This window comes from Lycorma delicatula, chromosome 9 (genome assembly GCF_047948215.1).
Source record: "Lycorma delicatula isolate Av1 chromosome 9, ASM4794821v1, whole genome shotgun sequence".
In the NCBI taxonomy this organism is placed as follows: Eukaryota; Metazoa; Arthropoda; class Insecta; order Hemiptera; family Fulgoridae; genus Lycorma; species Lycorma delicatula.
Window position 1 is genome coordinate 86411486 of NC_134463.1, and position 23117 is coordinate 86434602.

The 23117-nt window shown below is 31.0% G+C and overlaps 1 protein-coding gene across 5 annotated transcripts in view; it reads right to left on the reverse strand.

The window, feature by feature from the left end:
- FER (tyrosine-protein kinase Fer) overlaps positions 1 to 23117 on the reverse strand; it is a 304551-nt gene that overhangs the window by 93090 nt on the left and 188344 nt on the right. For all 5 annotated transcript variants that reach the window (XM_075374734.1, XM_075374737.1, XM_075374735.1 and 2 more), the window contains exon 2: positions 890 to 986. In XM_075374734.1, coding sequence (XP_075230849.1) covers positions 890 to 986 — 97 coding nt within the window. The remainder of the gene's footprint in view (positions 1 to 889; positions 987 to 23117) is intronic.

Here is a 23117-nt window from a genome sequence, read left to right on the forward strand (position 1 = left end):
ATAAGAGAACCTAATTTTCTGTGGATAAAATTAAAATACTAATTTTCAAAGTAAAATTTAAAAAAGAAGAAAATACAAGAGAAGATCAATGGAACATTTTTGTTATTGCATTTGACTCTGAAAATACCTAAAAAATAATATATAAAATTAAATGACTCCAAAATTCAGTGGAAATTCACTAAGCAAAGGGAATTTTTCGTATATATTCTAGTAATCATTCTTAACCCATTGGGTTGGTCTAGTGGTTAATTCGTCAGAGTCTTAACTCATCAGAGTACGTCTTAACTCTTCGGGTTAACTCATCGAGAGTTCTAAAGTTCAAATCCTAATAAAGGTAATTACTTTTATATAGATTTGAATACTAGATTGTGGATACCGGTGTTCTTTGGTGGTTTGGTTGTCAATTAACCACACATCTCAGAAATGGTTAATATGAGACTGTACAAGACTACACTTCATTTACATTCATACATATCCTCATTCATCTTCTGAAGTAATACCTTATGGTGGTTCCGGAAGCTAAACAGAAAAAGAGAGAGAGTAATAATTCTCACTGTCATGTAAACTGAATGCTACTACTACACACATATAATAGCCTGCAAGGTGTAACCATAAAAATAATGGCAAAATTTTATCAAGTAATTGAACCGAGAGCAAAAGCTATATCATGACAAAACCTAATTTCAAACCAAAGAAGAAAGGTTTTTTGAATATTTTATAATTGGTCCAGTATTTCTTCCCTTTTTTTTGGTAACAAACATAAATTAGAAACACAAACACTCTTATATAATTTTTACATTACTAAAATATGGAAATACTAAAATAAAATATGTAATAAAATAAAATTATGCATTTAAAAAAATATATTTACAGAATATGTAAAACTTACATTTTATATAATGTTCCTCAAACCTTGACCTCATCAATCTATAAAATTCAAGATGCTTTTGATAATCTGATTTTTTCCTTATAACCTCTTCTGTTAACTGTAAAAAAAAAATATTAATTAAAAAAATTCATTAAAAAAAATTAATTTATATTTACCATTAATATTCAATAATGGTTATTAGTGAGGGAGACAAAATGATAAATTACATATCTTTTAAGACAGTTCCTCTGCAACTGATCATCCCTTTTCTTAATTATCCTCCCATTCTCTGGATAGGCATCATGAAATTTGGTTCAATTGTTAAACTGGTGTTATATAAAAACATAATACTTTATGCTGGATCAATATGTATTATTAAAATAAATTACCAACAAGCTACTTATTTATCTGAACAAATATCTATACACACAAACACAGTTCAATCCTTCAGTCATAATTTTTTTAATTAGAGGAAAAGTAGTTTTTTAAAGAATACTTTTTTAATTTATTATGTGAATAAGTGATTTATTATTTTTTTTTTAAATTATGATGCTTTTACTAGAATTTTTTAAATAAATATTACAGAATTATGAACAAATTTCTTATTGCATATATATATTTAAAAATACTGAATATAAAATATTTTACAACATGATATAATTTTTATAAAAGTATATATATTACAGCAGCATTTGGTGAAAAAAAGGCCATAAATTGTGATTTTAACTTATAGTGCTGCCAATTACTTATTTATGAACTGATACAAACATAAATTTTCATCATCTCTTAGATTACAGTCAGCTTTAATTGATGGAGAAAATACAAGCAACCGATGAAAATGTTTTATTTAATAATATTGAACATCACCCATCAATTAATTTGTTTTTATTATTTGGAAGTCTGTCTTGAATGCCAGTTATGTGGGAAAGAATGCTCATCTTTTACCATTTTATAATAAGAAGAAAAAATAAAAGTAAAATATTTAAATAACTAATCAAACCTGTGGCAAAATTAATTTCTTAAAAAAAGGTTTCTAATTATAACCACTGTGCTAATCATAGGAAACAACTTAGGACATGAAGTACACTTGTTAACTTCAACTTGACAATCTTTCACGTAAGTTGTAACATTTTTGGGAGTGACATCTTTGAATTTGAAAGATATAGAATTACAATAATGTGTCAACAGCCGAAATCGCAACTAACAAACCATTTCCCATAGATCACGAACATCATTACAAGAAGCATGATGCAATTTCACTTCGAAATATTATGTCACTTAAGTATCTCATTGGATAAAGCTTCTCAAATTCATAGATTGTGTAGTACAGATGAATAAATTATAGAACAATATAAAAAATCCATTAAAAAAACAGAGACTGAAATGAACTGGAGGTTTATTTTTAGGATTAAATAATAAAATATTTTAAGGCATAAAAAGGAACTAATTTCAATTTGGATAAGGCAGAAAACAAAATTATTAAAAATATATTTGCAAAAGAGTAACCATTAATCATCAAAAAAAAAAAAAAAAAGGCAGATCGGTCAACATACAAGAAAAATAAAAAAAAAAACAATCCCATATTAGATTTTATAGGATGATTTTTTTTTTAATTTAGACAAGGCTCCATCACTTTCTAGAGGAAATAAATTTATTTGTTAATTAAAAAGAATTTCAACAAAGGATATCAAGCCAAAAGGCCAGTCAAGCCAGTCAAAGGATATAAAACAAAAATATTTTAGCAAATAATAAATGAAATAATTTTTTAAGAAAGTTTTTTTTTAATTTTGACCAGTATTCCATGCAAATGTTGGATAAAATTATCCTTGCCTCGGTAATAAGATGTAATGCTTACATACAGTTGTAAGACTTCCCTGAAGTGTTCCGGGAAAGTCCTACATGTGTGGGTTGTTTCTGATGCTCGACTTACACCCAGAAATTAAATTTTAAATATTTATTACTTATTTAATATAATATTTTTTTGCTTATTTAATTCAATGATTCTAACTAAAGCGCGCATATTTAATTCGGGCGGATGTGGCGGTACTAGCGGCGACGGCCGGTATTAACCCAACTAATGTAATTCCACAACTTATATGAACAAATTTCACTTTTATGGACAGCAGACTGGTGTAGCCGCGAGTCTTAATGCACCAGGCACCACGCCGACCGAGCGATTGAGTTACTGTTTTAACTTTAAATATTTTTCATTTATTTAAATCTACCGCTCACCTGTGACGTCACAACATAGCGGAAGATTACAATAGCATTTTTTCTGGTAAGGGGTGCGATTTTGCAAAATAAAAATTGTTTTTATAAATATTGTTATTTTTTAATTGTTAACAAATGTGCCTAAGAAAAATACGACCTTAATTAGGCGAAATCTCAAGATACTGAGGATGACCATGCTCTACAGCCTCACCTTCTTGACCTTGTAAATAGAAAATTTAATGGCATCAATGCCCCATATATAGAAGTAATTTACCGCAAGTTTGGTCAAAATTGGTTGATTAGTTCTGAAGATATAAGGTGATTTAGAGGCCGACACCGAACACACACACGTACATACGAACATTAATATCCGGAAAATTTTCATCCGGTTTTTTGGGTTTCTTAGTTTTCAAAACGTCAAAATATGGTGAAAACCGCATATGCCCAAATTGGACCGATTACAATAGTACCCGTTGTAGAGCTATCTAGACGGGAAAATAATCAATTGAACATAACTTAACCAGTAGGATAAAGCTTTTTGTGCATCCATCAAGAATTTTCAAGGAAATTAACGGAAAAAAAATTTTCATTCTCAGGAAAAAACATTAAGAAGTAATTTTGTAACTAAAAATGTTAAAAAAATTACATCACAAATTTGTTTTTTTTTTAATCTATATAATATAAGATTCTATTTTGGATGTATTACGAAATTACTTCATTTTATAAAATATAATTTTAACAAGTCCTGATTATAAGAAAATTAAATTTCATAGTAACTTGAATTTAACACGTAAATTTATTTAACTATACTAGAAAATTCTTATATAAAATATTTTATCTCGTTAAACAAAAACGAAAAGCAGCACAAAAGATTCAAATAACTAGCTCATAAACAGAAATAGGTCGTTTTGTAAATTAACAACAATTAATTTAGGACTTTTTAATTACTTCAGGCAAAACTCCAACTTGGCGACAATATTTACTAAAGTTGTTTAATATTACTTTTTGATTCAATATAGACCCAAATACAATATAAAAGATAAAGAAAAAATTATTTTATATAGATAAAAAGGAATTTTTATAGATAATCGAAGGAATTTGTTTTTCTAATTTCCGGGATCCTAGATCAATTCTAATTAAGATTATTTACACACTAGTAATTTAGCTTATTCTTTAGCCTACATAAAAAATTATGTATACGGCTGAAAAATTGTATCTTTCATATAAGTTGTTTCACGGAATATTTTTTTATTTGTAGCTCATTCATTTTTTTTTCTCAAGTCACAAAAAGAAAATAAAGCTATTTATCAAAAAAATTTTTAAAATATAATATTTTTTCAACTGTTAATTAAATTTCGATTTTTTTTTTTAAGTCTGTATCAAATTAAGGATTTATAAATTGTTGACAAGCCCTGTTATCTGGTCTCCGGCGACCGATCTGGAGGTCGGGGAAGATTTCATTCAACCGATCACATATAGTGTTATGCAGCCAGCGAAAAGGCGCACCGTCTCTTTGTCAGATAAAGTTCTGCGGTTCGATTGCGGTTAAGGAAAGAGTTGTACCATATCGAGATAATTCATTTCAAACACACTTGCTTCCGCGTAAAAGAACGACCCGTAAACTTGCCGTCGGAATACGACACAAAAGACATTCAGTTTTGGGAAGTCGTTCACAATGCAATATTTTGTGAAGATTTTCTGATCCCCAGATACACACATTATGAGTGCTTACTTTTCCATTAACATGAAAAGTTGTTTCGTCACTGCATACGACACGACACAGAAATTCTTCATCGTCACGTGTGCATCATTTCATCAGCAAAGCTACCACGCAAACCATAATCTGTAAGTTTTAGAGCTTGTAAACGATATTGACGCAGTTGTAAGCGTTTCCTTAAAACCTTCGACATAGGCGTTACACGAACTGCTAATTCGCGGCTAGCGTTCCAAACGGATTTCCTAGGACTACGCAAAAAAGACTCTCTTACACGTTTAACATTGTCTTCGGACACACTCGGTCGTCCTGTACTCTTCCTTTTACAAGTACAGCAATGGTTTAAAATTGTTTATACCATCTACGAATTTTATTGTCCCTCGGGGATCACAACACAGCTTCAAACGGAACGCACGCGGAAGAGTAATTAGAGATTCACACTCTGCAATCTGCATAAAAAAATGCTTTCTGTTGAGGGGTTCTCAACAGAACATCTTTGCTAGTAGCGCTTTCAAGCGGAAAGTACAGGCAACAGTTTATAAGCTTATGCACAGCTAAAACTGTTGGAATGATCTATCATTTCATGTATAGATAATCAATGACGTGAAACTTGAAAAATACACAACTTTAAAACCCCGAGATTCATTTTGAAACAGACTGATACGTATATTTTTTTCCTAATGTGTACGTTACAATTTGTTCAACTGTGAACAAAAAGCTATCCCCCTCCCATGGTCCAATGAGATAAGGATGATATATATGACATGCAGTGGCGGCTCGTAGCTAAAATTAGTGGAGGTGCTGCTCCAGAAAATTTTTTTCTGGGCCTTTTCAAGGCCATCCATGGTTTAAGTTTTCTGTAAAATAAAAGAATCGAAAAAATGAATCGAATAGAATAGCTGGAAGCAGGATAATAATCTAATGCTACACTTTATCACATTCAACAATATAGTACACGGTTTTTAGGCACATTGTGCTTAAAAACCGATTAAATTACACATTGTGCTTAAATTCGATTTAACCGAATAAATGATAAAATGTGAATACAGAAAATATTTTTTAGTATTATTAGATAATAACTTAATAAAATGTCCGCTTAAAAACACTATAGTCCAACGGTGCTAAATTTAAATTTCTATGTACACAGAAACAAATACGTAATTAGTTTTTACTAATTGCCTTCTCTTTCACCCTTCCAGCGTGTTTTTGAACAGATTTGGCGATCAAAGAGCCCTTGCTTTCTGCCATCTTCTGATCACTACTGAAAAAACAACTAAACCGCTTTCATATTCCTTCCACTGACTAAACTAGAAAAGGGAACGAATAAGGAACGTTCCATACAGATGCAGAATAAAAAAAAAAAACTACCTTTCACCAGCACACCAGGGTCGGCACTGCGGGAGCGACAGTGTTCTCTCTCCCTCGCAGCCTCGCGTGCAGCTTTCTATGCCCGCATGCGCACAGTTCCTTACAAAGATTTTGAATTTTTTCCTTAAACTGGGGGATGGCTACTGACATTAAGATTAAGGATTTTTTATTGTACAAGTATAAAGAAAGTATTAAAGAAAAAAGGACTCATTATATTAAATGTTATCGATAATATCAAGGGGAAATAGAGAGTGCTGCAGTTCCACAGTGCCTATACGCGAGCCACCATTGATGACATGTAAATGAGTTGTAGTTTTGTACAGGCTAGATGTATAAGCTGTAGCTTATACATGCCGACATTCCTGAGACGTGTGGTTAATTACACCCCAACAACCAAAGTACACCGGTATTCACTGTCCAGTATTCAAATCCGTATAAAAGCAACTAAATTTTACTAGGATTCGAACCTAACAACTTCGACTTCAAAAATTAGCTGTTTAACAACTGACTACTATTCCAGCCCGGTAAGCTTATGTATAATAATGAAATGAGTTTTTTTTTTTAGTATGAAAAAATGCCATGTTTGAGCTGGATTCGAATCCAGAACCTCCGGATGAAAGGCAAATGCACTATACTCTGCCACGGAAATCGGCTTTTAATACTTAACTTTTTATTATTTTTTTTACAGCAACAAAATAACATTTATTTTATTGTTCTCTTAAGGCAGAAAATAATGTTACCGAACATCAAGGATCTAAACTACATTTTACCTCAATTCATGAATATTTTACTAATTTTTTTTTTTTTTACATGATAAAAAAACGAATATTACTAAAAGTATAAATATTTCGAAACTATTTTGAAAATGAAGGTCCCCCGATACATCATAACTCGATTAAGAAAATATAGTTTTTACACGACTATCCAAAATGGAGCGTAATGTTTTGTTTTTTTTTAAACTGTATGTTCCACCGTAGCAGCTCAACGGCTGAACCGATTTAGATATAACCCCGCGTTGGAATCCTTAAGTTACCGGGAGTGTCATAGACTACATAAATATATATATATATATATGTTTAAATAAATTTAAAAAATTATACCCTATACAAATAACGCAGCAAAATCAATACGCGAACGAAATGAACGATGTCATTTCTAAGATATACGCAAGAGGAAGTTTACAGTACGTGGGCATTTTAGCCAAGTCATATTGGCATAAGCCTCACGGATCTAATGGCAATGGTCCGAAATTTAGGGGCCCCGTACTTCTACAATATACTGTCATGTAATCTGCACCGACCGGACATCCTAATTTTTTTTTATTTATTTATTTATTTTTTTTTGGCAGTCGTGTTTTTTAACAGATTTAAAACTTGATATAAATCTTGGTAATATTTTACTGTTTAAAACTATAAATATTTTTTCTCTCTCTAAATGAGATATTATTCGTCGGAAATACTCTTCCACTTTAATAAAAACAACTTACTTTATCAGTTTTTATAATTGTTTTACAGTTTTAAATAATCAACTTGAAACTATTTTTATAATAATTTTTTTCTAAGATGACGTTATCAGGGTGGGAATAGGTTTTAATTAATTAGATTAATAATTATACCGAGAGATAAAGGTAAATTTAAAAAAAATAATAATTGTTCAACAAGATCACAGTACATAAATCTGAACCAGTAGTTCAGCCAACTAACTACATACTCATATTTACATAGCATACGTATTAAATTTTCTATACACACTTGGTAATAAAAGCTGTATCACTTATATTTCTTTCTTGCGGCTACTAAAAAGATTGAAATCGCGATTACGTTGTAATGAATCAAGAAATCAATTACGTTTAATCAAAACTTTCATGGAAAAAATTGCTCTTTCGCAGAAGAAAGATAAACAAACTTGAGATAAAAATGATGATGATCTATATACGTATATTAAATCAAATGACTAATCTTTTCTTTTCATTCAATTCCAAGATGTATAGATTGTGTTAAAAAAGAAAATACAAAATAACGGTTATAAATTATACTGACTCAGCATTGTTCCCTCTTTTAAACTAGGATAAAATATTTTAAAATCCGTAAAAAAATCTTGCGATGCTGAGAACGATTCCGGTAAAGATGACATCACATAGGGACTACTCATGTTCAAGCTTTCACTGTGTTATAGACTTCACTAGGTTTATACAAGCGTTAACCTGAATAACGTCCGACGCAACTACTTTGCTAAAAATAGTGAGAGAGCTTAGAGTAGCGAAACGTAATTTAACGAGCTTATGTGGCTGTGAAACTTTCCAGATTGTATTTACTTGACTATGAGTTAAATCGAAATTATCTCACTCCCTTTTTCCGATTTTTATTATTTTAAAAATAAATTAAAAAAAACAATAATATAAATACGCAGACAAAAATTTTCGACGATTGTACGTTAGTGTTTCAGATATATTAAGAAAAATAAACGGTAACATACATCCCGTACATGCAGTTAGGGCCTTATATTTGTTTTTTGAATTTTTCTACTCGTGGAACTCAAAACATTCAAAAATGAAAAAAACTACGTAATTGATCCATTTCAACACTTTCCCTTATAGTAAGTATTCTATTACATGGAAGAGTAATCCCAAATAACTTTTCACTCGTCAAAAAAAAACAAAAAAAAAAAAAAAACATTTTTTGTTACCTTATATAAAAATATTTTTTAGTTTATATACAACAATTTTCGTAATTGCAAATTATCACGCTCCTTAAGCTGTACACAAATAAAGGCTACACTAAACAGTTACTGAAACAAACTGAATAAAAGATAACAGGTAAAAACCGTTTACAAAAAGTTTACTTAAAATTAAATGGTTATTTCGATTGTTGTCTAAAAAGGAGATAATATATAAAAGGAGATAAATAACAAATAAATTAGAAAAAAGCCGGAAATGAATTGCAGAACTTTCCCGAGTACGCCGGTCAAGTTATGCAATTAATATTCCTATTCAATTATTTTAAGCTCTATTTGTATCTTTATGGTAAAATAATTCCTTTTTATAAAAAAAAAAAAAAAAAAAAAAAAAATTATGAATTTTTTCATATATTTCAAAGTGCGAAAAAAGTTTTTTTTTCATTTTGGGGGGTTCCCAAATTCCATTCGGATAAAATTGATTCGGAAAATGTATTTCATATTCTACTACAGCAGCTGTAGCATTACCACTACACACACCCAAAATGAATACCATATTCAGCTTATTCCTCTGTCGTAAATAAGTACGGCATAACTTCAATCGTAAACCGATCACCTTCAAGTAAAATTCATAGTAAACCTTTGCTAACGACAGCACAGTTCACAATACCCGACATATTAAAATATTTTATATAATTATTTAAACATTTATACAATATTGTGCATTGTTGATCAGCTGTTGTTATCTTATTACCAACTTTGAAATAATAATTTTTCAAATAATTTATTGTATTTCTTCATAAATTTAAAAAAAATTATTTTAGTAATTTTTATTTATTTATTTATATTTTACAACTGTTGCGTATTTCCAGTTGTTTTTTTTAGATCATTTTAACAGTAAATTCTGTATTTACAAATTTTTCACATCACCAAAAAATAATTTAGTTTTTTTTTACATTAAATAAATACGTTTCTGACAAATATAGTAATGAACTGTTTCTAAATGTAATTCGAACTTTTCTTCATTTTATTCAACTTATACAAATTTGTTTAGAAATAAATTTTCTATAAATCTTGTTTCAAAGTTTTACGTGTTTATTACCCATTTAACAAAGTTATTGTAAGTCAAAAATAAAAAAAAACAGGGTTTTTATCCTTATTGATTTAATTTATTGCTTTTCACCCCAGATATTTAAAAAACTACAGCAGATACGGTTCTGGGATCTACTTAATTCGATTTTCAGCTAAAAAACCACAAGGGATTTGATAAAATCTTCGTTTTTATCGCCTCCCGACGACAAATACACCCGCACGTATAGAATTTAAATGTACATTATAATTTTACATAATGCCCCGCGAAGAGGTATACGCTTTTGATTTAGTATCATTCACCAATTCCCCGACCGATTCTATTGAAACTTTACAGACCTTTTAACAAAGGTTGTAAAAATGTTTTGTGAAAATTTCAACCTTCTAGGGTTTATAGAACCTTTCAAATAAAAACATCAATTTCAGATAAACCAATTTTTTATTCATTACAAAATAGCTGGTAAAAATGATTAAAAACAGATGATGTACTGTTAAACAGCTGTTCAAAGTTAATAATTAGTCATGAATAATTATCTAAATGTTTTAATTATTCTAGTTCTATTGTATAAAATACCACTTACCAACAATTTTAAAAGTATGTATCCGAGTACTTTCGAAGCTTTTACTCCATCTTCAGGGATTCCCGAAAAGACGTTAATTCAAATTCAAACCTATAATTGTATTTAAACTGTTACGTTCATAATACTCGGTCGTCAAGTATTTCTTGACGAAATTGATGTTTATATTTGAAAGTTTCTATAAATCTTAGAAGGTTGAAATTTTCACAAAACGTTTTTATAACCTTTGTTAAAAGGTCTGTAAAGTTTCAATAGAATCGGCGGGGGAATGTTCGAGTGATACTAAATCAAAAGCGTCCAGCTCTTCGTGGGACACTCTGTATATAATAAATTAAATGATAGACCATACTTAATTAAAATCTATCACATACATAATTTTTCTTCTATATTTACTATTATGTTTATAAATAAATAAATAAATAGTTTTTACCTCAGTATAAAGTATTAAAAAAATTTTCAACGTGAAAAAATAAATAATTACGTACATGTTACAATTTAAATTACTGGCAAAAGAACAATATCTTCCACTTGGCAATGTATTAATACTTACTATTAGATTTGGCTATAGCATTCAAGAGTGAAAACAGTGTAGGTCAAGGAAAGAAAGTATTATATACTTTGTAAAGAAACAATTGTTGGCAAACTCTTTATGTTATGTTTAAATATTTATTTACATTTGCATTACAACAACTATTTATGTACAACATATCAACATTTTTCTTCCTTTAAAAAAAGTGAAATTTCCAGTAGTTATAAATAAATCTAATTCGTAAATTTTTATATTGCAACAATGAATCGAGTAAGATAGATATAAAATGTTACCTAATTCATTCTCTGCTTAAGCTTGTCTAAAATATTAAAAAAATGAAATTTAAAAAACTCAAATGACAATATTTTGTTCAATAAAAATATATGTTAATTTAATTTCCATTAATTTAAAATTCAGCCTCTATTTCAACCGAGAAAACGAAATGAAATGTACGAAATTATTTTCGACTGATAAAAAAAAAAATAACGAAAGGAAGCCTTATCGTGTTTTGATTTCGAAAAAAGACATTTGAAGTAGTTTTTCGTAAAAAAAAAAGAAGCTGACAACAAAGTCGTACCACTTTCCTCCCATTGATTAATTATTCTTATATAGTGGAAAAAAAATTATAAATAAAAAATAAATCAAAAAAATTCCAAAACTCGATATTTTAACATTTTTTTTGGCTCCTCCACCCCTAATATTGCCACCAAAGTATTTTTTTTGGATGACTTGCAATAGTTCTATGCCTACAAAGGTATAAAAAAGATCGGTTAAAAAATATACAATAAATATAAGACAGGTTTTTTTCGATTTTGGGGGGAAAAGGGAATATGTTGAGCAATTTTTTTTTTTAAATAATAAGATAAGGATGCACGTATGTACTGAGTTTAAAATAAAGTGGGGATTATGTTAGCAAAATCCTGATAAAATTGACCCGAAAAAACTATCTACCACAGAGATATTGATCCCCTAACTTTTACCAACTAACTTTTTTCCTCTATATACTCGAGTCTCTGGGCTAAATTTCTCAAAATAGGTTTATCCAATCAAAAATGAATAAGCTTCAAACACCTACGTACGAACATTATCCCCTACCCTTTTTTTGTGTGGTGGTCCCTGGATCGTGAAACGAAGAGAAATCCTAAAAAAAATCCTTTCCCCATTTTTTTAATCAATTATCATACTTTCCTTCTTGCAACATAGCTCAAGAGCTATGATTCCAGGAAAATTAAATATTAAATTACCATTTGTGTAATATGGATTTAAGGAGACAGCTTGGTTTTAAAGGAATTAACGATGTCCGCAAACGTTATAGAAATAAAGCAACATTTAGAACGCATATTTGAGGATAGATTGCCGAAACTAAATGAGTCATAAATTAGTATCGTCCAGGAAGCCGAAGAGATAAAGGAAGACCTTTGAAAAGATGGAACTGATGACATTTACTCTGTGAAGTGTAACTGATGCTGGAACAGGATTTACAGCCAAAATCTGTAGTAGTAATAGTATTACCCATACTCTTTTTCTGTTTAGCCTCCGGAACCATCGTAAGGTATTACTTCAAAGGATGATAAGTATGAATGTAAATGAAGTGCAGTCTTTTATAGTCTCATAGTCTCTAGGGAGTGGAACGGAAACAGATTACTGGAGGTAGGGAAATACAAGGGCAGCCCTGCTCATGAGAGGGCGGTTCGCTGAGGAGGACCGCTCTGGATGATTGACTGGGGACCCCTTGAGTTCGGGGAAAATTGAAAAGACCGGAGACCCGGCTAGATACCCTCCTTGGAGGGGAACTGGTTTGAGGCATGGCACAAAGAAAAGACCGAGTCCCGGCCTACTGTGTGAGCGACCCCCGCAGGGTATGGCATCGCCGGATCCTGTGGGGTCCTGGGAAGTTAGAGGCCAGGCAACCACTGAGGATGCGCAATGCGTAACTGCTGGACCATCCTCAGTGGTCTTGCGGAAAAAAGTCTTCTATAATCTCAGGTCGACCATTCCTGAGATGGGTGGTTAATTGAAACCCAACCATCAAAGAACACCGGTATCCATGATACCGGTGAGCAGTAATACCAGTGACAAGAAAAAATAAATTTTAAAAATTACATTTTATTTTAATTTTCAATTCATTAAAATTACTATTTCAGTTCTCTCAGTTCTGTTAATTCCTTTTAGTATATAACTTACATACAAAAATCTAATTAAAAAATTACTCTATTAGCTTTATGGAAAAATTTTTATTAATAAATTATGATTTGAGACCCATTGTGTATGTAATTCACATTAAGTATATAATTTAATTGTTCTTCTTAAATTGTAAAACTTCTTATCAGTCACACGACTCGTTTTTGCGTAGTTAAGCTCAGCCCATTTCAGTGCTTATGCAATATAATTGGAATATTCAATCTTTTGAGATCATCTAATATAAAAATTAAATAAATAAATGTTACACATTAACAATAGTTATTTCGCAACACTGACATGAAATGTAAAGTTTTACAAGAGAATATCATAATTCGATCGAACGAATATTATCGACATAATTGTAAATTTCTGTTGTTTACATACATTTTTATAATATAATTTAGATGGTTGATAAAAAAAAATTACATTGGCCAAACGGGATGAACATTTATTAAAATATTTAAAAAACATGTGCTAAGAATATCGACAAAAAATGTTTAATTACATTCGTAATCACACGAACAAAAGTCACAACTAATTTTGTTAAAAATGTTAAATCTTCACAATTTGTAAAAAAAATAATAATAATATTCAGTAGAATTTGAAATTTATAACGCCTTTAAGAATAAAATAATCGGAATTTAATAAAAAAAATTTTTTAAATCAATTTTATTTCAACATATGTGCTATACAGCAACGGATGGATACCTTTATCCCAGTAGTATCACATTACCGAAATTTAAACGATAACATAATGAAATTAATTCGATAGTAATCTTTCGATGGAAATAAGAACTACAATTTAATATGGCGCGAACATTTGTAAATTGTGATGTATTTATTTTACAAGCAATATATATATTTAATTTTAATATTCATTGATATACAATAACAGAGAAATCGTCTGAAGATGAAGCATCACGTCTGAAACGTGAACAACGCAAAAATTAATTTTATGAACGATAAGAATGTAAATAATAATAATTAGTAACGTTATTATTAATAATAATTATTATAACATTTATTAATAATTTATATACATTTTTTTAAAAAACTTGAATATGGTTTAAAAAAATTTGCAAGTAACGATTTTCAGATTTTTTTTATGAAGAACATATACAAATTTTTTTAAATATTTAAATTTATAAATTTTTTTTTTTATTAAATCCTATTTCTAAAATTTAAAAACGTATAAATGTCTATCCATCGGTAAGCATTTTAATTAAAGGAAACACTAAATAATTACAATAAAACTACAATATACTTATTCAGCTGGAAGTTATATTGGAAATAAAATTAACTCGTCAACGTTTTGGCTATTAATAAAAATTTAAACTTTAAAAACCATGTAACTGTGAATATTTTTGAAATATCTATGTTAAAAGTATGATAATTTTTTTTTTAATAATTTATAAAACAGTATATTTTAAAATTTAAATGTACTTACGTATTAATAAATAGTTTGGCAAATTCCAAAATTGTGTATTTTATTTATAAAATATCATTTATTTAGTACTTAAATCTTTTTGTTAAATACTTTCGTAGAGATCTCTATTTAATTAGAACGTGTTAAAATATAAAATATTACGAATATATTAAAAACACATTTGAAAAAATCGGGTGGGCTGTGTCGGGACGCACGACCGTTGGTTTAACGTGAAAAGTTACAGACCTTGGATGAAGTTCCTCCAAGCTACAGACCGACCAATGAAAGAGCCACCATCGTATTTTCTGAACAATACTAAAAGTCTCCAATGGAAAATTTTAGTTCCTTCATTTGGCCAACAGATAAACTGGTCGGTCTGTATGTCAGCGAGTCACGTTTAATGTATCGGATTGAAATAAAAACGAGACATTGACTGCGTAGTAAATTTAATTTTAACATCAAACAGAGACTAAATGGTACATTATATTTATTTCGATTAATATTCGACGATAATTTTGTTCAACACTGGTCTGTGATATGAGAAGTAAGAAACATAAGGCATAATAAGCAGCGGTAGAGGTGCTTGCGCTGTCGGCGTCGTTCACTGAGCGTGGCGTGGCGTGCCAGCTTTGCGACGCTCCCGAAACAATCTCGCTCGCTCGGCACCGGACATTGGGGTACCTGTGTGTGCCCCATAAACTTCCTTTTTCAACTATATGCGAAATTTATATTTCCGGCTGGCTTTTACGCGGGCTGAGGTTGACATATTGAATTTTTATACTTTTTTACACGTTTACTTTAATTTTTTACCCATAAATATCTTCTAAAATACACTTATTATTACTTAAATTGATCTATCTCGACAAACTCTAAACACAAACACAAGAATAATCGCGCTATCACGTCTAATTCGTGAACTATACTGAATGGAAATGAACGAGAGCGCCAGTTTTGGCTGATTTTCGTTGTGCCCCCTCCCCGCCAATCAGCTCGTCAGTGACGCAAACTCGAAGTCGTATCGGCGAGCTGACCGTGTAAGTTATAAAATGACACCCCATTTACGTCTCTGAGACTAATAGTCAGGGAGTTATTAAGGCAGGACGATATAAACCTTTTCTTTACGCTACAACTCGGCGACATATAGCAGGGCTGAATAGACCACACCAGTAAGCAATTGCCTCCTATGTTAGGAGGGGCCTCTTGTATTCGGGAATAGGCTAGCAATAAGCCTCGTCGTTTTTCCCCCTTCTCCCAAGCCCGGAGTACGTGAGTACTAAATCTTAGTCTGGAATCAACCCAGATTCCCAAGTATTTTATGGCCACCTGAGACACAATTTCTCTGCTATCAAGGATCAGACGTAAAGTTGGCCTCCTCCTGGCAGCAGAGATCACCACCATCTCCGCGTCTTTTCAGGAGCCAACTCCAGTCCTAACCTAGCCATCCACTCACTAATCTTTGTATACGACACAGTTATTTTGTTTAACCCGATACCTTGTTTCCGCCTCCACTAGCAACGCTATATCATCTGTGTAGCCAAATAATGTAAACATTTGTGGGAGAACAACCCGAAACACTCCATTATAAGCCGTGTTCCAGAGGGTCGGTCCAAGGACAGACCTCTGTGGCACCCCTCTATCAAGGTTCTTCTCAACATACATATCATACAGTCTAAAGGTCATTTGATGCCCAATGAGGTAATTTCGCATCATCCGTCGCAGGTAACAAGGGAAACGAAGGTCCTACATTGCTCCCCGTTATTGCTGAGTGGCGAATGCAATTAAACGCGTTTCGTACGTCCAGTGTAACTAGGACGCACCATCACCTCTACTCAAGGCTGTTCCCGTCAAGTCGCAGACAGCAGCCACAGCTTCGAGGGCGGACTTACCCCGTTGAAATCCATACTGATTCATAGAGAACCCGCCCCGGTCTTGTTCAAATACATTTGATAAAATTTTTATGTTTATAAATCATTTATCATACGTAATTTGAAAATTTCACTATAATTTTATTTAAATACATATTTCTCCAATTTTGAAAACTAATCTTACTCCAGAACAAATAGATTATTATTCCATTCTATTATTTCTTTTTAAAAGAGATTAAAATAAAGAATTAATTAAGATATCTTTCATTTTCAGCCAGTATAAACAACGAAATTCAACAGTAAAATAAAGCCATTTAGTATTACTGTAAATAAAACAAAAAATACGATGTAAACTGTACTAATATGTTACACTAAACTGAACTCTAATATAAAGAAAATATATCTAGTACAAAACGTTTAAAAATAATTCAGAAAAAACTTATTTTAAGCTACAGAAGGTGTAACAATCATTTTAACGTAAGAACTAAATCCATTAAATCCATTTTCAAACATATATATCGCAGTATCTCAACTGTAAAATTTGTTTTTATTACGATTCTATTTAAAGACACTAATAACATTTCTGTCCAAAAACGTACTGTTAAATTCATATAACATGACAGTACATACTCTAATCACTATACATAATGCGTAAAAGCCATCCGTAGTGGGAGTTTAAAAAATGGTGACTTCCTGTAGAAGGGGAGAACAAGGAAAATACAAAAAGTATAACAACGCACTTTAAAACTAGCTGTTGACCGCGTAATCAGAAACCTTGTATTTATTTTTTTTAAAGAATTATAACATTTCGTGCAACAAAGAAAATTATGTTCAGTTTTTAATGTGACAAATAATTAAAAAATAATATTCTTTCAATTAGTAAACGCGAATCGCTATTCGTGCTTTTACTTTTCCGTCTAGATAGCGCATAGTATAGCTACAGTTCAAGGGAAAGTATTATAATCTGTCCAATTTGGGCTTGTACGGTTTTCACCAGATCTTGAAATTTTGACACCTAAGGAACCCAAAAAACCGGATGGAAATTTCTGGATGTTAATGATCTCATGTGTGTGTGTGTGTGTGTGTGTGCGCGCGCGCGCGCCGGCCTCTTAATCATCTTATATCTGCAGAATAAATTTTTTTTTTTCTTTTTCCTGTTTAGCCTCCGGTAATTACCGTTCAGATAATACTTCGAGGATGATGTGTATGAATGCAAATGAAGTGTAGTCGTCTTGAACAGTCTCAGTTCGACAATTCTTGGGATGTGTGGTTAATTGAAACCCAACCACCAAAGAACACCGGTATCCACGATCTACTATTCAAAACCGTGTAAAAATAACTGATTTTACTAGGACTTGAACGCTGGAACTCTTGCCTTCCATATCAGCTGATTTGGGAAGACGCGTTCACCACTAGACTAAGCCGGTGGGTTATATCTCCAGAATTACAAGATCGATTTTGACCAATCTTGTTCAGATTACTTCTACATATGAACCATTGATGCCTTTAAATTTTCAACTTAAAAGGTCAAGGTGGTGAGGCTGTAGAACAAGGTCACTCTCAGTATCTCGAGATTTCGCCTAATTAAGATCATATTTTTCTTAGTCATATTTGTTAACAATAATATAGTCACAATATTTCCAAAAATAGATTTCAAAATCGCACTTCCACCACAAAAATGCTGTTGTAGTGGTCTGTTAAGTTGTAACGTCACAGAGAGTGGTAGAATTAAATAAATTAATAATATTTAAAGTATAAAATAGTAACTCCGTCTGGCTGGGTCTCGAACTCGATCGCCAGGTTGACTCGGTACTTTGTGCGTTAAGCCACGCGGCTATACCAGTCTGCCCGCAGTACAAGCGAAATTTGTACTATGTAAGTTGTGAAATTATATTATATTTAGTTAGTCCCGACTGTCGTCATTAGTATCACCACACCCGCACGAATTAAATACGGTATGCGCGCGCGCTTTAGTCACAATCATTGAATTAAATGAACGAAAAAATGTTATATTTTAATAAAATTATAAATATTTTAAATTATATTTGTGTACGTGTGTGTAAACCGTCCTCAGAAACAACCCACAGTTGTAGGACTTTCCCGGAACGTTACGGGAAAGTTCTACAACTGTGTTGTCAGCTTTTTTCTTATTATTTTAGTTTTGCAAGTAGTTTTGAAATAGTAAACATTTTTTCAATCAAATAATTACAAATATATTGAAGATTAAAAAATTAAGATGGCCGCCATTGTGAAATTTTTGAAAGTGACCTATACAATTTTTTTTATTTTGTAGAGTAGAAAACTATTCTTAGATTTGCCAATTTTAATTAATGTAGGATTACCCGTTCCTGACAAATAGTTTTTTTTGTTGAAAATCAAAAATTGGCGTCCAGAAGAAAAACAAAGCAAAATAGGACTTATGTCGATGTGAACTTTATTGCTCATTTTGGTGTCCTGAATCAGTACCTGAAGTTCGGTGAATACGTCCCGGATCACTTTGGATATAATCACATCCTGTCAAAAAATCTGAAATATATAATTATTTAACTTTTAAATATCCAACTAATAAACATTTGAACATTTCCTAAATTTGGTTTTATCAGGAGGAGAATAGTTTTTATTTTTTACCTTCATCACAGAGATAAGGAAAGTTAAAAGTCTCTTTAAATAAGTTTCTTTCAAATAACCTTAAATATTGACATTTGAGGGGTTTATAAACTTTTTTTTTATTCTTCGAACAAAGGACTAAAAAAAAGAGCTGAATTTTTAGTAATTTTTTACTGGTTTAACAAATCTTTTTAAAACATTTTACTATTATTATATTTTTTTTACTATGATATCAAAATAAGTAAATAATGGAGAATGAAAGAAAAATAATTTTTTAAACTTTTACAAAAATTAAGCTCATCTCTATTGAAATGCCGAGTTAAGTAAATTTGTTGCAAAAATATATTTTTTTATTTAAAAATATTTACATAGATAAAGAACTGAAGTATGCTTAAGAATTATTTATACAAAGTAAAAATAAAAATCACAAAAATTAAATACGCATTTCGATTACTAACCAACATCAAAACATTTTCATTATAATTCATATTCTTTACTAACATAACCAGTGGCGGATCGTAGCTAAAATTAGTGGAGGTACTGTTCCAAAAAAAAAAATTCTGGGCCTTGGCCAGAATTTAGGCCATGGTTAAAGTTTTCTGTAAAATAAAAGAACAGAAAAAGAGAATCAAATAGAATAGCTGGAAGCAGGATAATAATCTAATTATACAGTATATATCACATTCAAGAATATGGTACACATATTCTATTTTAAGCACATTGTGCTTAAACACCGTATTGGGTTTAATCGAATAAATAATAAAATGTCAATATAGAAAATATTTTTTAGTATTATTAGATGGTAACTTAATAAAATGTCCGCTTAAAAACACTATAGTCCAACAGTGCTTAATTTAAATTTCTATGTACACAGAAACAATTACGTAATTAGTAATTACGAAATAACAATTACGAATTAAGTACGTAATTAGTTTTGACTAATTCCCTTCTCATTCGTCCTTCCAGCCTGTTTTTTGGGCAGATTTAGCAATCAAAGAGCTCTTGCTTTCCGCCATCTTCTGATCGCTAATGAAAAAACAACTAAACCGCTTTCATATTCCTTCCACCGAATAAACTAGAAAAGGAAACGAACAGGGAATGTTCCATATACACGCGGAGTAAAAAAAAAAACTACCTTCCACCAGCACGCCAGTGTCGGCACTGCGGGAGCGACAGTTCTCTCTCTCCCTCGCAGCCTCACTTACAGCTTCCTATGTGCGCAAGCGCACAACAGCTTAACACCACGCCGCTGGAACTGTGCGCTTCACAGTTCCATACAAATATTTTCTGTATATTTTTCATGAACTGGCAGATATGTACAAGTACAAAGAAAGAATTAAAGAAAAAAATACTTATTATATTAAGTGTTATCGATAATATCAAGTGGAAATAGTGGGTGCTGCAGTTCCACGTTGCCTATAAGCGAGCCGCCACTGAACAAAACTCTACAAAATCTATAAAAAATAATTCCGATTCGTTTTTATAAATCAAAAATAATTATATACTTATTTAAAACAATAATCACTAAAAGGAGCGCGGTTGCAATTACATTTTTTTTTTAATAAGACTATATAAGGTAATGTTTATTAAAAAAAAAGCGAAATCAAAAGTTCGGTTTTTAATATTTCAGCTTGACGAGCAAGTTTTTAAATGGAAATATCCATCTTCAAAAGAAACTATAAACTCTTCTTAACTATTAATAAAAGAATCAGAAAATATAACGTCAATGATTTCAAACTCACGAACGGAACATAAGGATATTTTATGAATCTGAGTCTTCGACATCAGCCTCTTGCTGCTGGGTCTTTCTATTTATGTGGCAGTTACTTTTACTTTTAATGACGGTCATATATTTATTTTTCCTTTGTCTTTATATGGACGGAGTTTGGGATTGCGTTCCGATCCTTTGTAGATTAGGTTATTCCTTACGGGATTACAAAAATATTTGCGTTCTTCCCCCGACGCGATTTCCGAAGGCCTTTAGGTGTTAGTGTTTTCCGGTCTAGCGGGAATCCGCCTGATGGGCCCTAGTTTTGTTGAGAATCCACTAAACTCCCTTCGCGAAGGTAGTTGCATATGATGCCTGTAGACGATGATAGGGAATCTAGGATGAGGAGATTCTTCAGGCAGTCTGGACGGGCTGAATTCGCTATCATCGGCGGGACCTTTTTGCTTGTTTCCCGTTTTCTCTCTTGTTTTTGCCTGCTCTTCGTGTTTGTTGGTTGTCTCAGATTCTCAAGAAGCATTATCATTAATACTGCTCTCCTCTGAGATGTAATGTGTCGACAGTAAGTCCACAATTCCTGGTTGATATCTACGTCAATTCAGTATACATCCGGCTTGATCATATAAGAGAGATATCTGCTCTATATCATTAAAATACTTTAATAAATACAATTTTATTATATAAAAAATATGAACTACGTACCAGCAATTTTTTTTTAACTGTAAACAGAAATTATAATATAAACACTCTAAATACTGTGGTAACCAGATAAGGAACTCTGGCTTTGTCACAATAAAGGAGTGAAGGAGTGACGAAGAAACCGCTCTTACTGTAAGTGATGTGTAATAAATTTATCCGGAAAAACCCGAAAATGTCCGAAAGGTGACGAAAATGAAAAAGCTCTTCGCTGCTCTTAATTGCCTCATGGCTACCGAGGCGAAGAAATACTAAAGGAAGCTTCGCCGACAAATTACTCCCGAGAATTTCTTATAAACTCTTCACTACCACTAGCATTAGCAAACGAAATATTCTCTTCGTATTACCACGCTTCAATGAGCGAGCAATTTTTTTAAGCTTCCAGTAAAACTACTTTCGTACTACTTAAATAAATAAGAATTTTTCTTTACTGTTTAAGGAACTGTAAAACATTTACTCTATTTCTGTATATAAATACGTTAAGTAAATAACGAATTGCACTCTACTTACTTAAACTGAAAACCGATTTACAAAATATCACACAAAATAAGACATTTAATGCGTCACGACTTTTCTTTATACATAACACTAAAATGAGATAAATATATCAGTAGAACGGTGTCACATGTTCAGTACAAATAAAAACATAAAAATAACAGTATAAAATAAAGCTTCATTTCTCTTGATAGTAACTCACTTAAAAGGTTGCATGACTTACAGGATAAGAAAACGATTTATGATATAGTGAAAGAAATATTATCAGCCCTCATTTAAAAAACAAAAATAAGAATTGCAATATGAAATAATCTCTTAAATGATATTTTAAACTTTAAAAAATTAATGAATAGATATAAAATTGATGTGCTTAAAACATTTTCGTAACCACCTAATAATATAGGCGTATGTATGTACGTAAGTATGAATTTGAAAAAACCAGTATAAAACAGAAATTTAAAAATGATTCTTTTTTGTATTTTACCATATTTTCATTAATTTGATCATTCTTAATACTTATATTGTTAATTAACTTTAATTCATTGATTTTAATTTTATTTATACATATATTTTCTTCAAATTTGATTTATAATTTAATAATTTTATACTAATCTTGATTGGCATATTTAATAGATTAATTTATTATTTAATAATACATTTTCATTCTAATTTATTGCCGATCGGTAAATATGTGAATTTCAATATTATCACAATTTCAATATTGTGGATTCTGCTCTTTCTTTATTTTGGATTATTTTTATTTATAAAAACTGTATAAATAAACAACCTGCGATTTTTTATAGATTTCATAAGAAAGCTACCTATTGTAATGGGTACCATGAATCGACTTCCGCAAAATTTCTATATATCTTCGTGTTTCACATCCCCAGACCCCAAAACCACCGTCAGTTCAAAAGTATATATATATATATATATATATATATATATATGATATATTTTTCGGGAAAAAAATATATCGCTATAACATTCTTATTAAGTAGAATATCGAATTCGTTTAAACTATTCAACTATTCTTTGGATAAGGGCCTAAAACTTATCTAAGTAAATTTTTTTGATATCACCAACCATTA